Genomic DNA, 16,183 nt, shown 5'->3' on the forward strand with positions numbered 1-16,183 from the left:
AAACAATGATTGAGCCCTGTGACGCTCGGGTAGCTAACAAATCACCCAGCCGTTCTCACTAAAATCCCTCAGCTGAAAGGTCACAAACAGACAGCCGCGTCATCTCTGGGGTGGCACGGTCATTTATCGGTTAATTTCTGCAAAATACACACGGAACTCGTCTCATCTGCCCAGTTGACCCGCCAGGGGCCTCTGCATCTGCGTCTGAATCTATTCTCGGTGTTTCTCTGTCACAAATTTCTCCCGAACATCCGTCAGAGCCTGCCTGGGAGCCTGTCTCTGGGCAGCACCACGACGCATGTGGTCCTGCTGAAAATCAACAAACATCCCCGCACGTGCCGGCGGCTCCTGACCCCGGGCGGTGGGGCACCGCTGGGCTCCCGCTCCCTCTGGTCCAGCTTCCGGTGGCTGCGGAGGAGGAGGCGCGGAGGAGGAGGCGGCGCGGAGGCTCCTCCGGCCAGGCGGCGCCACCGGCGGACGGCGCCTCCGACTCGGCGCGCCGCCGGAGTCACCTCAAATCGCGCCGGTCGCCCAGGCCAGAGGCAGGTGGCGACGGGTCGTGCGTCGAGTGCCGCGCTGGTCAGTGTCAGTTGCGCTCGCACGGACCCGCTGGACGGACGTCTCTGCCATGGCGCTCGGCTCAAGAGGAGGGGACGTGGCCGCCGAGAAGGCCGCCAGTCTGGAGCGGGTCACAGTGGAGCCGGCGGCGGCGGCGGCGGCTGAGGAGAGTGCCGCCCCGGCGCGCCGGTCCTGCTGTCCGCTGGGCCGGGTGCTGACACTGCTCACACTGGCCGCCTGCTGTCTCTGTCTGGGTTTTGTGGAGCTGCACCGGCTGCGACAAGGCGCCGAGCTGCAGAGGCAGCTGGCGCAGCTGCAGATGAGGCTCGACCGGCTCGAGAGCGAGGCGCCCGACGGGCCGCGGCTCGACGAGGCGACAGACGTCGGCGGCGACGAATCGGTAAGGGCTGAGCCGTCCAGCAGCGCTCGCATTCTGCACCAGTCTCTTCACTGACTGTCCGCTATTTGCAGTTTCCGTTTCCTAGATATTAGTTTTGTCAGCAATCATTGACAATATGTCAGCCGGTCAGCATTATCTTATTGGTAACTTGAAGCCAAGGCGCTGCAAGATGTACCTACCTTTCATTTTAGCCTCGAATCTTCAGGATGATGAGGCAATCATTAGAATTGATATCGTGTATCACTCATTGTTTTAACCTCAAAGTCATTTATTGTTATTCATTTATTAGCATTAATTGACCATTCAGGCATTATTATTTCGTACTTTTTAAAAGGCTTTTAAAAGAAATTGTGTTTTGACAGACATTGAGAAGTGTGGTTTACTTCACTAATGCTCCTTTCCTCTTGCACATTAGTGTAGATGCTTCATACTTTGGTGATGGTCTATTTAAGTTCAATGGGCTTTGGTGATGGACATCTTTTCGTTTGGTGGTGGCGCTCGTTTTGTTATTTTTAAGTTCCAAGTTAATGGGCACTTTCTAATTATCAAAATCTTTGCTAGGTTTTGTTGTTTATTATGTTGATTTTCAACCATAACGGTCTAGCTCGCTTAATAAATAATGATAACGCTTTCGTCTATATACACTCCCAAGCAGCTACGAGCTTATCGTTTCGGAATTAAACACTAAAATCGTTCGCGTTAATCCAGGAGCGGTTAAGGCCAGGCTCCCGGTCAAACCGCTCGGCGCCATCGCGGACGGGTTAAACTCCGACAAACCAGTCCACTTCCGCGGAGACGGCGACCGCTATCTGCACTCCCTAATCTGCCTTACCGCGGGTGTATGGCGCTGAACGTGACCGATACAATCGCCGATGAGCATCGGTGCGCGACGGGGGCGCCGCGGCGGCCCCCAGTCATGTGCCCGCCTTTCCGCAACGATGGCTGAAATTATCACCAGGAAAGCCAGCGGCCGCGTGATGAGCTAGCTCTCTGTGATGTGATGATTAATGGGCTGTTTTAGAATATCACAACCGGGTGTGTGGTGTGTGGGACGGAAAGTAACGGTGGAAAATGTAACGGGCTGGTGAGCGGTACGTCGGTAAACGGTGGTGTTGCTAGTGTCCCCACCGTAAGGTGCGACCAGGAATGTAAAGCCCGCCCTCGAATGGTTTTTGCTCTAGTAGAGTGGCGTTTCCAGAAAACCTGCCTCAAAAATTGTCCAGTCATGGTTAAGCCGGCACGGCTCAGGGTATTGAGCAGTAGGTTTGGCTCGTGCCGTTTGATTACCACGCGACATTGCGTGAGAAACGGCACGTGCCGGCTACTGTAGTGACGAGCTCTGGTACAACTCCAGTCGGGGAACAATGAGATTGTCCGTAAAATTACTAATCGAGCTAATTGTTTAACAAATAACGTTTTGGATTCGTGTGCCGAGGATAAATTGACACAAACACGAAGCAGAATAAATGAAACGTATTATACTCCATGAATCATTTATGTAGCAAACACGTATATCTTAATTACCATTAACCTCGAGCTAATCGCGAGCCGATTGTATGTTAACGTGTTTTATGATTTGCTAATCGCCCACCACCTGTTCATTATTCACCCGGGAACGATACGGACTGCACCCTTTTTTGTATCACTTGTCGAGTACTATCTTTTCCGGGGAAACTAAGTCTTGCCCTGGAATTCGCTAGCACACACATAGGTTTAGGTACGCGACAGTTCACTTTCCGAACAAGTGCCGAACATCATGACGATGCAGTGACATCTAAAGGGGAATAGCGTGTGGTATTGCCATAGGTATTGCTTTTCACTGTCAGTCTCCCTCATATAAGCATCGGCGTATAACATGATATCGTAGTACAACACCGGGCTAAATTTTGTAATCTGTTAAATTTGACTTTTTTGTCTTTCGACGTCTCAGCTAGTTACCAATTTACAATAAATATAACTACTTCCACACCTACATCGCGCAAGCCTTCGGCTTCTGATACGCTAAATATTATTTTTGCGCCCGCTATTATTTCATCCAGCATACCGTTCCCACACCGCATTTCGTCCGTATCAAGACGGCAGACTGAATCGACTGAAGGCTGCTGTCCACTGTGACACCGGCTATTGTGTCAGTGTGGAACCGCGCTGCCATGAACCGTTTGTGCACCAGCCCTGTCGGTCGCCAGTGCTTTGCACTGGACAGTTTACTAAACCCGCTTTAGGCACGTTATATGGAAAATGGATCAACTGCAGGGTGCTTTCCACAGTTCTCAACTATTACTTGCTTGAAAGTTTTCCCACCTGGCTTATGGGTCGTGCAAAATTGACCAATGTTTTGCTGATTTTCTAGTAAGCTTGTGATTTGTGCTTGAATTTGTTTATACCTCATATTTAATAGCAGACGTATATGCAGTTGGCGTGTTTTCATTGCAAAGCAACTCGACCCCACCCAATGAAGTGCTCGCACCTTTCCAATGGCCTCTTGACGTTGCTTCTATCTGTAACTTGACAGTTTGTCCCCTTCGGCATAGAGACAGAGGGTGATCGACATGATCGATGAGCCATCAAAACAATACCGATTGGTGTCGGGTGTCATCATTCAAGCTACTAATGAACACAATGGGGAAAATAAGCCGGGGAACATCTGAAAATTACCGTCAAATTGACACATGGCTGTGAAAAACATACAAATCTATAATCTGCTGGCGGCCTTCTGGCCGTGAGCAATTTCCTTGCCGTTGATTTTTCGGCCACCAACGACCCTGCAAACCGGCTTCTGGGTGCTACATTGTCGCAAACACGCGGCCGAGACCTAAAAGTTGCGCTGCACGCCACTGCAGAACATGGCAAGGACGAACAATTTTTGAGGGTGTTGCGACGTTCTCCTGCATGCCTTCCGTTACTCGTTTCAGCGACGAAAAACGACACAAAGCACACTTTCTAGCATGAGTAGGCTCAACGACCCCCATTTGGCGTGTGGGAAAGTGAATAATATTGAAAGATCATTGACCAATTGTGATTGTTGGTTCACTTTTCGCGTTTAGTGCTTTGACCACGTGGCGAAATACCGACCTTGAAAGGAGACCTTAGCACTGAACTTGGCTGGGGTCAGTTTGTCGAGGAATAAAAACACGCTCGATTATTTATACATCTGCTTCGTCTCAGACGCCGGTACTTCTGTGTTTAGACATTTTCGGGGCTTTGCTGGTGAAGAAATCGTTTTGTAAGTCTTTGCCAGTGTTCTCCAGACTAAACGCATACACTCATTTCTAGACACTACGACAAGTAAAATTGCTCATAAAACCACGCCTCGGCCACTCCTTGGTGTTTCAAACAAAGCCCAACGATCACACCGCGCGCGGCCGTAGCTAACGGCTCGTCTGGCGCCAACTGCAGCCGCTGGGGAGGCGGTCACAGCAGACGTTAGCCTTAGACGTTACCCTCCAAAATCACCGGGCTCACCTGTCGGTGGCCGGCACCTCGTCCGCGCTGCGCAGCCTTTATGGCTCCGAGCGGCCGCCGTCTGGGAGTGTGGCGGTGCTCGCACCTGCGCCGGTCAGCAGGTGGGGTCGGTCGGCGCTCCACGGCGCCCGCCGACGCACCTGCTGCCGTCCCGAGCTCCGCCCGGGCCGGGCGGGGCAATCTACGAGCTGCCTCCCAGGTCTGAGGAGCCCTGGACTCCTCAGCTGCCCGTCTAACGGCCCCAGACAGCCGCCTGTGCGACCTCAGGTATTTTTTGAGCGGCTGTCGTCTGCCGATCCAGGTGGCAGCGACCGTTTCGTGACTGACACATGCATGACTGCACAGCGGGCCAGATTCGCGGAACACATTCATGATTCAGTATTTATGTTTGGCTGGACCGAGTACAAGCTGTTATGATTCCAGGAGCTGGGTCACTCGTAGCTCGTAAGGGGTGTGCAATATTGACGAGGAATGCATGCGATCTTCAAAGGTGTGGTGAATGAATGTGGCAGTTGTATGAACCCTTGAATGAAAGAAAGAAAAGACGCGGAAGCGGAAGGACTCCACGCCTGCTCCTTCCGTTTCATTGCGAGGCGCAGCAACGACATGTAAATAATGCAAATACCGACCGAGGAGCCCCTTGTAAGCCGTATCGACGTTCCGTACCATTTCTTTAAAGTGGCAGATCTCTCGCCTGTCTGTGTTAGGCGGCACCTCATCGGCGGCGCTCCCGGCGCCGGTCGTGGGTGTCTGACCGCAGCCGAGATCTGACCGCAGCCTGATAGAGCCCCGTTCGTCTCTGGCCGACCCGTCCGCCCGCGGCGCCGGAAACCACGGTGCAAATTCTGCACCGATTCAGACGTCTCGGTGGTCACTGCATGGACCCCGACCGGGCCCAGACCGCAGAGGGCTGCGCTGGTCAGCCGCAAGGCCGCTCGATAGTTTATGGCTGGTTTTACCGGTCTGTAAAGCGCAGTTTGTGTGATGGCGTTTTTATGCGTCGCGCGACGCGGGTGGAGGCGCGATCTTGTACGGTTGGTCTTTCCTTGTCTGATGGCTCAATAACAGGGCAAGGTGTGGTCCGCTTTTGTCCATGGTGATGGGTAGTGTGGTGGCGACCAGACTCCGCCGTCCGCTCGAGCGATGCTGCTAACAACGGTTCATTGTTCCGAGTCGGGGCTTATTCCACTTGGGCGCTTTTGTACTTGGTGTGGTTTGTGTCAGCGAACGCTCCGTGTGGTTTGGTAGACTGTCGTCGTTTGGCATGCTTTGCTCTGGTCCTTTGCTTTTGAGGTTTCTTGTCGTCCGACGCTTCTAATTTTGTTTGGTTTTATTGTGCCGGCTTCATCAACTTCTGGCGACTTAAGCCGCAAACAACATAAACGCAAGCGGCAAGAACGTTGTTAATCGGAGACCCCAAATCCGTAAAGATCTTCAAGGTTTCTTGAGGATCACCTGTATCCGTCAAAACCGCTCAACAGAGTCAGAGAATTACATCACTCGAAGAGATCACGAGTGACGTTCGAGAAATGCTCGATTCGCTCTCTAGATCTACTCGAGTAGCGACAACCTGCAGAGCCCCGCTAAAGACAGCCCCGGGATACCTACTCCGGGTATGCCTCGGATCCCAATCGAAGTCGATTCCAGTCGGTGACAGTAGTTCGGTGGCACGTGTTTCAGGCCCTCCTCCGCTCGCGACGGTCGGTGGGAGACCCACTGCGCACCATCGACGGCGTGCCCATCCTTGACGAGCCGTACGGTCTCCGGAGTGGGACCCCCAGCCAGGGCCTTAGTCTGTACGGCACCCTCCAGGCGCAGCGCGAGGGACCACCGCCGACCGATGACCCCCAGGTCGACGACCCCTCCATCCGGGCCCACCACAGGTCAGTAGGCCCAGGAACATCGTATCCACCCGTCTCTCCACCTTTCAGCCTTGAGACCAATTCCCGTGTAGCCTCGAGTCCAGCCCGTCGAGTCCTCTAGTCCTCGCCCGTGACTGCATTATCCCGTATTCTCCACCAGCAGAGCTCTGTCGAGTAGACAAACCTTCCGTTTCAGCCCTGCAAATCCAAACTGTCTGCTCCACGGGCCGTGGGAATTTGGGGACGGGTTTTACTCTGATTCAGACCATTTTGATTAGGTTGATGTTACGCTGCTCTTCCTCTAACTGTGGTGACTCACTTGTGCCTTGCATTGAATAAAACTTGAATGGAGATCAGTATCTGTAGCTTAATGCGGATAGTTTTGGACCGGGTTCATGACGATTATTGTGAAAGTCAGTTACTTACCGGTTGTCGGCTAAAATTTTGCTGGTCCAGTTTAAAATCGCCGTACTGTATTCAATGATGCTTAAATTTATCGGTTCACCGAATGCCTCGATATTTTTACTCCCCTCCCATGTCAAACCTTGTCATTTAGCGAAACGCCGCTCCTTTTGCCAGTACCAAATCCGTTCACCACGCCCCCATTCACTGGTCATTGATCCCACCGGCTCTGCAGCGGCCCCTGCCAGTTGTGCTGGCACGGCGACCTGACCTAGCCCAACAACCGGTTCCCCGCTGATCCGAGCCTGCATGCATAAACGTCCCGTGCTGCTCAGAAGTGAGAGCCTCACTGCTCCATTCAGGGAACTGACCGGCCCGTTCCGCCTCAGCGGTCCACTCCGTGCAACTCTCGCTCTCAGTGGGAGGTTACTACAGCTCCCATCCTCTGCCTACAGCTCCCATCCTCTGTCCGAGTCCGTTCAACCCGCCCGACCGGCCACGCCAAGGCCGCGTCAGTCATCTCACCACGAGCGCCTCTCCCGTACTCCCTCTACCTGTGTCAGGTCGTTGTCCGATGCACGCTGTTCCGTTGCTCTCTCCACTGCATGCACTGACAGTCTGGGGCCGGTGTCCGCGCAGAAGCAGTGCCGCATACCAGGTGCGGTTCGGCCGGGTCAACACGGACGCGCCCGCGGCCTCCGGCGACGACAGGTCACCGGGCGGCGCCGCGTCGGGCCCGACAGGTCGGCGCGCCGTCGCGCCCGGCGAGCTGCACCGCCGCTCCCGGGTAAGAAACACGAGTCGCGAGCGAGGCGAGGGAGCCGGAGCGAAGGCGTACGAGCTGACCCGAGCGGCCGCTGGCGGGCGCCGCTCCGAGGGGGGCGGCCGGGCCAACGAAACTGGGAATCGACAGGTCAGGGACGGGCCGAGCGCGGGAACAGGGCGGCTAACCGCATGGACGCGCCGCACCAGGGACCTAACTGAGATGGGGGAGTGCGAGAAGTTCGGTAACCGATTTGTGGTGCTGTGTTTGGTCACTGACGAGTTTTGAAAGGAAGGGGAGACGTTTATAGCTTTAATACCGTGGATATTAATGCCTACTAATGAATGATGAATGATGTCCCACTGTCCCACTCAGATGAAGGCAATTTGTCTCTTTTTGGCAAATTTTGCGTTGGCATGTTTGGGTTGATTTTTAACACTTGTCTGGTATTAAACGTCATCAGCCAAACATCAACTAGGTACAAATTGCCGAAATAATAAGGCAGCTGCATGCGTTTGCACTCTTTCCCACCACCCTGTCAGCGTACTGCGCCATCACGGAGAACCGCACGAAATGCGAATGTCGTTTACCGCACGTAGTTTTTAGAACAGCGCACGTTAGAATGCACCGTATGTTTTTGCACTAGTGAGCTAGCGCTGAGCATGTTCATTTCAAGTGTTTTGCACGTCACCGCTCATCTCTTCATCACTTCGTTTCTTTTGTCTCTCATTTCATCCATCACTCTGTGTGCATCACTGCCACTCATTTCAGTGTAACTTTCAAGTTTTTTCCATCTCAAAAGCTCTCACTTTGATTCGTCTCTGCTCGTTTCATAAACGTCTCTCTATTTCCAACCCAATACATTTACCATTCTACCCAGCTCCCCTTCCACAACCCTTCTCCGTCGCGCCTCCCCTAACTCCTACCCCATGTTCGTACAGGCGGCGCCAGTCCTGGAAGCGCGCGGCTCGCCCACCGCCTTCGTGCCCGGCCTGCACGGAGGAGCGAAGCCGCACCAGCAGCAGGCGGCGACCGGCTGCGTCGCTGCGCACTTCGAGGGACACGTGTCACAGCTCAGCCGCAAGACGTCCTCCTATGGCGGTAGTGAAGGTTTTTATCTGTCCACTGTTAGCATGGTAGTTTGTGGGTGAAGGCATGTGCTCGCTGGCTTTCGAGTCCATTTCGCGGATAATGGTTGATTGTTAAAGGTAGTGTGCCACCTTTGAAAGATTTCCCATTTTATTTTTCCTAGGATAAGAAGCTTCTGTTTTTACCTAATATCGCAAAGAAAATAAAAAATGGGCCTGGAATAGTGCCCTTTTCGCCTAAAAGTTTATCGGTTTTTCGATATGTATAACAACTGTAGTGGGCTCACCTGCAAACAGGCGTCGGCAACAATCGCGAATGCGGCGCACATGTGACAATAAGCAAAGGTCATTATAGAGTTACGACGTACGGGAATGAGTTATCAGCTGTCTAATCGTAGACAACACAATGTCGAATTTAAACTGTAGGCCTATATTGGTATTGTTTCTTTAATTTGGCTGTCGAACATTAATTTATGGTTTGAAATATTATTTAATGTAAAATAATTTATATGAAACAGCCGTCTCTAAAGTTATGACCCCATCTCACCACACGCAAGTGGCAGAAATGACAATGATCAGCTGACGCACTTTTCTTGGCCGAAGTCAGAGCGCGCGGCCCGACGCACCACCACCGCACCACAAAGTATGAGCAGAAGCCGCGCCCAAAGCCAGGGCCCCGGTAACGTGAGGTAGCCGAGTCGGGGCAGCGTGCGCTGACCCAAGCCGGGGCCGCAGCTTTGGGCGCGGTCTACCGCATCCCCGCGGGCAGCCCCGGGCTATCACATGACACCGGGAGGACGCGCGGCCCCGGCTTGGGTCAGCGCACGCTGCCCCGACTCGGCTACCTCACGTTACCGGGGCCCTGGCTTTGGGCGCGGTCTACCGCACCACCTAACAGGCGTGTTCGAAACCGCAGGAGATGATGATGAGCGGGTTTATCGAAACTTGATTGGATGAGCCTATCGGTAATAGCGATTTCAGTGTGTGCATTTATTGTTCATAGTGGTGTGAAATGTGGTTGGGGTACGACCGACAACCCGTCGGGGCGAATTTCGCACTGGGGTACTCAAAATTTGAAGAATTTAAGACGTTTCCATGAGTTTTGAAGGTATGGATAAGTTCTAAAAATCCGGTTCTCCTTATCTGGGCCATTAACTCCATACGGTCCAGGAAAGCTGGCACACTACCTTTAAAAGATTTTGTGCATTTAATATGTGGTAAACATTATCGCTATTTGGTATTAAGTATAACTGTTCCTCTTCCAAAAAATATTGTTTAGCTTAATGGTGCGTCGAAAACAATGCCATAAATTTTGGACTACCATCTTTGGATTCTTGGATTTTTGGAATTGTTTTGCTCAACATCCAAAATGTTTCTTATGATTTATTATTGTGCTACCGTTTTATTGGAACGATCGCAATATGTTTTCTGTTGCTTTTGCCTTTTTCTACGTCAATTTTAAATTGGCCACAACAAAATATCAACAAACTTTGAAGAAAACATGATTAAGAATAAATTGCTCGAATTATTTTGCAAATGGACTCGTTTAACTTCGCCTTGGGGATCTTTTTGCACAGTTTTAACACATGTTCACCCATTTTAATCATTTAGCTTTATTTTGTTGATTGATATTCAATGTCATTGTTTGCTTTGTATATTTTGTCTCCGTTTTCCTTTACCTTATCCATATAAACATAATTGAACCGATTCTGAGGCAATTCAAATCCCACATCCCTGCATTTTATAACACCTCACCGGAAAGAGACATGCCCGTCATTTTTGTTGCTTGTTTAACGAGACGGCCAGCCGTGGAGACTGAAGCCTTGACGGTCGTACAATGGCCCTGTCAACAATGCCCGTGATAGAGATCGGGGCACGCCGTCGCCGACTGGGGCTCGGCCACTAGTGCAGCGGGACGGCTGCGTCTGGAGCATGACGGGAACCACGCATGCCTGCCCGCGTGCCGTGCACTGCTGAGTGCCCGGGCTGACCCAACTGGCCCTGTCCCAACCTCTGTCTGCATTTTCCGTCCCCGTTCCCGCTCCGACCTGGTATCATTTTTCGTCTATATCGTCGTTTCTATCCATCTCTATAAGTTTATGCCCTTTTCATTATGTTCATCTCGGTCAAAATCCTTTCCGGGCTTCTTTTTATGCAAAATTGTTTGTTTACATAAACGGTTTGATTTTACCATATCCAAAGCTCGCATTTCGCCGACATCATCCGCATTTATATCTTATTTATTCTACTCAACCTTTCCTTCACTTTACCCCTGATATTTTCCGGCTCACTGGGTGGTATACGAACGCACTGGGATGCATCTCTGATTTCGCATCGTGGAGCATCATTTCCGACATCTCACCCTCCCTCCCTGCCTGTCGGGGATACCCACCCCGGTATTAGTGCCTGTCTGGTTGCCAGTCCACCGTCCCTGGCAGCTGGACTGAGTGGGCCCGGGTCTGTCTCTCCTCAGGGAACGGCCGGCTGAGGAACGCCAACCCCGACGGCATGTTCGCCGACTGGCGGCCTGCCGACTGGATGGAAGAACAGCGGTGTGACGAGAGCTTCCAGCTGTACGGTGGCCAGGTCACCGTCACAACGCCGGGGCTCTACTATTTGTATGCACAGGTGAGTGAGAAGAGATGAGATAGCCTGAGAGACTAGCGGCATCATTAGAGACTGGGAGACTATGCAGTATGTGTACGGAGACTTCGTGGAATCAGTATAAGACTGACAGACTACGCGACACGTAGGAACTGAGTTTGCTTTCTATCAAAACTCCCGTGAATATCATGCGTCGACCAAGGAAGACGGTAGTTTCTGTGGTCAGTGTCTGAGGCTTTTAGATACCTAAGTAGTTCTAATGGCTATTGTGTCGCATGATCCCTAGCTGATAGCATTGGTGACTGTCACACCCATTGCTATCACGCTAATCATCCTTGGGAATCTGATTAAATTTCCCTCTGAATGAGACATCAAACAAGCGTCACATCCGTTTGACAGTCACTACAACATTAATAAGTTTGTCGGTTTGATGCGGAGCTAAAACAATTTCAGCCGTTAGGCTTCACGGACACTGATTAGATCGTTGATAAGACAGTTGTCAACAGCCGCGGTGACGGTCAAATCATCCGTTCAAGGTGATTGGGAGGATAAAATGGGCTATCAAGGGAGCAGACCATGAATAATTTGTCAATGAGAAACAGGAATAACTTTCTGGCTACATGGGATACAGTCAGCCTTTCGTTCGCGATATTTTGTACCATTACGCAACGCAACATGACCACTGCGTCGGTGGTAACACAATTCTGTGGAGATTCCTCCATAACACAAAGAGACAAAGAAACCGAATTTGCTGCTCTTGCAGTCCGGGAATTCACTTAGCATGACGTTTGCGGATGCAGTACTGTGCGGCTATGACGAGATGTGCCGATTTTAGCTACGCGTCATCATTTGTCACAGGATTCCTCTTGACCACTGCGCTTTGAGATAGGTCACAGTGCTTCCCGAATTCTGCCAAAGACGGCTCTTGCCGCTCGCATAACGTCATTTTTCCGGCTGGAAGGGAAGCGACAGTCAGCCGGTTCGTCGCAGATCGCCCACCGACCCCGGTTTCCCGTCGCCCGTCTTGTCTGCTTCCGGCCCGAACCGGGGCTGATGCCAAGTTTCCAGAAGTGATCCACACAGGAAAGCATGTCCGAGTTTTCCTGCAGCGCGTTGGACGCACGCAGCGAGCGACTGTCTCCGAGCCCGGTCGAGTCAGGCGGGTCGGAACATTCGAGCAGAGTAACTACGGAGTTTGTTGGCTCAGCGCCCGGTCTTGGACGAGCGTTTGTTTATTTTATCACAGCTCGCTCAGCGGTACTCCGCGCCTCAATGTCAAGAGCAGAATCCAGACTCCCAATAAGAAATGCCAGATGTTTAGATTTGACGCACGCACGCACTGGGCCGTGGGGAGCGGCGGTCGACGGCAGTTCGGGAAAATGGGGGAGGGTCTCCTCACTACGCCAAACAACTGGACTGTGTTGTGGTCTGGTGGTTGTCTCTTAGCGCCTCCAGAACAGCACTTCTGCGAACGCTTGCGACATGACGTGTGGCGTACTCGTATGTGTGCACGCGTTTCGTGGTGAGCCTGGACGTTCTGGAATTTATGAAATTGTTTGCAGGCCTTGGCGTACCAGGACACTGGCGTTGATTTCTCTAGCTGTGCTTATGCTAGTGTGCCGTTACAAAATGTTTCGACAGGCACATCCTGAGTTGCGAAATGAAGAGACGGTGTTTATAATAAAGCGTCACTCGTAAGAACGGAAACCAGAGACACTATACACCATATACAAACTAACACGCAGGCGACATCTCGTTGACGGAGTGTGCAAAATTCACCTATTGATTAATTAAGCCAGAAGCCTTACGTTTTTCAGCCGTCTTGATACGCACATTCGGCATTCCTTCGTCTCTACAAAGACCATTTAGTCTTCTTGACGAAACATGGCTTACCTCTAGCCTTCGCCTGCTGCATGGACCCGTAGCAAGCAGTAGCTTATCAAACATCTAATTTCCAAGGCTGATTATGTAATAACATGATCTCATTTAGGTACAACTTATCAGTCTTTTACGGGCGATTATCACAATAGCCGAAACAAATGTAACATTAAATCATCGCAATTGCCAAACGTTATCGGAGTTAAGTAAAAATGAGAATCGATTTATTCATATCTGCGGCTTCCCATTCGTCTAAAAAGTAATTTGATTTAAACCTGCTGCTTGTCTAGCGCTCCCGTGCTCACCCGGTTTTTCCTTTTTTCCCCAGATAAACTATTTAGAAGACAACGACATCAACGCGTTCGAGATCCAGGTGAACGCCCGCTCCGTGGCCAAGTGCATCGCAATGGAGGCCAGCGACCTCGAGGAGAAGATCAACACATGTCACACGGGCGCCGTCACCTACCTAGGGCCGGGTGAGTCACCTGCGTAGGACACCCCCCCCCCCCCCGGTCACCTATACCTGTGTGAGTCACCTGCGTATAGTACCTCTCCCCTCCTCCCCGTCCAGTGTCCACCGCTCCGCGTTCCGCCGCCAGGCACCAGGTGCCACCCCGCGCCGCGCCGGTGCCCCAGGGCATCTCGTGCGCGCTACGGAAGCCGTAACGTGACCGGTCGGCGACCGTCAGCCGGCTGGGCGCCTCTGTTGGCCGTGGGAGAGTGGGGTGGCGTCGAGCCCCGGGCGTCGTGACTCACAGCCAGCCGAGGGAGGGGTGAAATCTGCGGGGTGTGGCGACAGGCGTTAAGATGCGGATCATGCAGTTACGAGGCTGGTGATGTTTTGGAGAGCGTGCTCGGGTGGTTATTAGATCGTCAGAAATCGCATGGTTCGCTGGAGTAAGCGATCGTCTTATGGGCGGATGCATATGCGCCAAGGCTTCCGGAAGTGTAAATGGACTTAAAAGCATCGCTGTGTGCTAGTTTCAATGTATTGCAGCTCGTTGGATGTAACAATAAGATTTGAAAAGTACATTTTATTAGGCTCCCAGCTTGACATATCATCGATGAAAAACATATTGGCGAGACTATAATATCATAGCTTTCCTTATACGTCTGCTGTCTCTCATAGCAAAACATACTTGTATTTGCCCCTGTTTGGGCCTGTTTTTACAATTCTATTGGGAACTTCTGACACCTTAGCACGCAATCCATGTTTTCCAATGTAACTTCTCTGCTTGGTAACGCAGGTTAGCGCTCCCTGTCTAGTTGTGTTCGTTTTAAAATTAATGTAGCAAGGTCAACCACTGGCCACTGCCGCGGCTTCCCAACCTTCCTTACCCGACGCCGGTGGGTCAGCGGCGACTTTTTCGTGCTTTGAGAATCCAGTTTTCCGCGTTACACCTGTGAATTTTGTCGCGAATTTCCGTCCGCTCTTCGCCCCCGCTTTACCGCAAAAAATAGCCGCATTAAGTTGGCAGCATGACATCGAGCCATAAAGTGAGAAAGGCTTGACCGCAAGAGCAATAACTCCATCGGAGCACCCGTGCTGTTAATACCATTAACGTGTTTCTGTCCTCTGTGGTACAGTGTCATTGTTCTTCAGCTTGTTCTCTGGTGTCACTCCCATTTTAAGACTCATCCTTATTAAAATGCGCCGGGCTTTACTACTTCCGACGCGGGTTGTTGGACGGCACCCACTCCACGCCTTGTTTAATGCCCGGTTCACGTCGGCCCTATCACGTGTGAAATCGGCCGAGCATCCACACCGTGACGGCCTCCTTAGGCGGCAACCGCTTCACATAGACGCTCAGCTCTAACTTGTTACTGCTTTTTACCGAAAACACCCAAAACAAGATACCTTATCTAGCGCTCGCTGCATAATCATTTTCATACACCGCAGAAGGGATTGGCATGCCCATGGTGTCAGGCTTGTTTTGTCGAGACGAATTCCGACGAGACTACGAAGGGGAGCGCTGGCTGCTGAACCAAATCTAAAAAACCTTAGTCATATTTAACTTTTAACAGGCATTAAACGAATGCATTCCGTCTAAACTTCTCGGCACACAATGCAACAGCTGAGAAAGCAAAACGCATCCTGTCTTATGCACAGCTGCTCAAGCAAATATATTTTATTTAACGTAAAACATAAAATTTAAGCTTACTTATGTCTGGCAGTCAACGTTTCGGTACATTTCTCAATCCTTGTGGCATGCCAGAAGCGTCTATTGCCAATCACAAGCCGCTATTTGCTCACGCGGGCTGACGTTGCCGTTTTCAGCTCGTTAGCTTTTCACCTAATTACATCGTCCCATGGCCCGCCGGCCGGCGGCTCCCGGACGTTACTGCTGTTACCGGTCACTCTCGCTGCCGAGCCGCGGCCGACCTTGACCGCGATCTCTGTCCGTTTTCACAGGCGACGCCGTGAGCATCCGGGACCTGGAGCCGAACCGGTACTCGATCCTGCTCTGGGACCGCAGCTTCTTCGGCCTGGTGCGGCTCTCCTCATCAGGGTGAGCGGCCGCCGGTCACCGCCGGGGTCACTCGGGCATCCTCCGGCCAGCAGGGGCCGGCGCGGCGCCCGCGCAGCGCTGCTGTCCATCCCACCCGACCGGGAGACGGCCGGGACCTGTCCGGACGTGTGCGGCCGCGAAGCCATCGACTGTTACGTCACTGACGCTCACCGACGGCGGCGGCTGGACCCGGACCCGGAAGCAAATTCCCAATAGTGCTACACGCTACGCACAGCCCGGGCGGGTGACGTCACAGTGTCGTCACTCGCGTCCGGGGTATGCGCATGGGGGCCCGCTCGGCTCTGGGGCGCCGCCGGCAGGCGGCTCAGAGAGATCTGCACGGCCGATGGGAGCGGGTTCCGAGATGTGCACGGCCGATGGGAGGGCTCGAAGACCACTGCTCTGATGCCTTTAATAGTCAACTACACTGCGAACGATTTATCGGGTATATCCGACGCAGAAGTTGCGGCGAAAGAACCTGAGGCTGTTGTGTCATGCAGCATTATGGTAAACGAAATGTGCTCTGCTCGTGCGAGGGTTTAGAGTTGTGGCTTGGTGGAACATATTCCTGTGCCCATCGCCACTTGCTAGTAGTCTGAAGCTGTTCAGAGTAGTTGAGGTAGAAGAACAGTAAATTTCAAGCCAGTTTCTGAACT

General features: G+C 52.1%; 1 protein-coding gene across 2 annotated transcripts; it reads left to right on the forward strand.

The window, feature by feature from the left end:
- The first annotated feature begins 537 nt into the window (after positions 1 to 537).
- On the forward strand, positions 538 to 15,722 carry LOC122366991. 2 transcript variants are annotated; one of them, XM_043339726.1, is made up of 7 exons: positions 538 to 958; positions 6,101 to 6,303; positions 7,324 to 7,597; positions 8,389 to 8,557; positions 11,009 to 11,163; positions 13,346 to 13,493; positions 15,431 to 15,722. In XM_043339726.1, exons 1-7 carry the CDS (start codon positions 629 to 631, stop codon positions 15,529 to 15,531), a joined length of 1,380 nt encoding a protein of 459 aa, XP_043195661.1. In that variant the 5' UTR covers positions 538 to 628; the 3' UTR covers positions 15,532 to 15,722. The 2 variants fall into 2 exon arrangements, with proteins under 2 accessions (XP_043195661.1, XP_043195662.1); XM_043339727.1 differs by having other exon boundaries at positions 8,389 to 8,548.
- Positions 15,723 to 16,183: the final 461 nt, after the last annotated feature.

Source organism: Amphibalanus amphitrite, unplaced genomic scaffold, assembly GCF_019059575.1.
Source record: "Amphibalanus amphitrite isolate SeventyFive unplaced genomic scaffold, NRLGWU_Aamphi_draft 000843F_arrow, whole genome shotgun sequence".
NCBI lineage: Eukaryota > Metazoa > Arthropoda > Thecostraca > Balanomorpha > Balanidae > Amphibalanus > Amphibalanus amphitrite.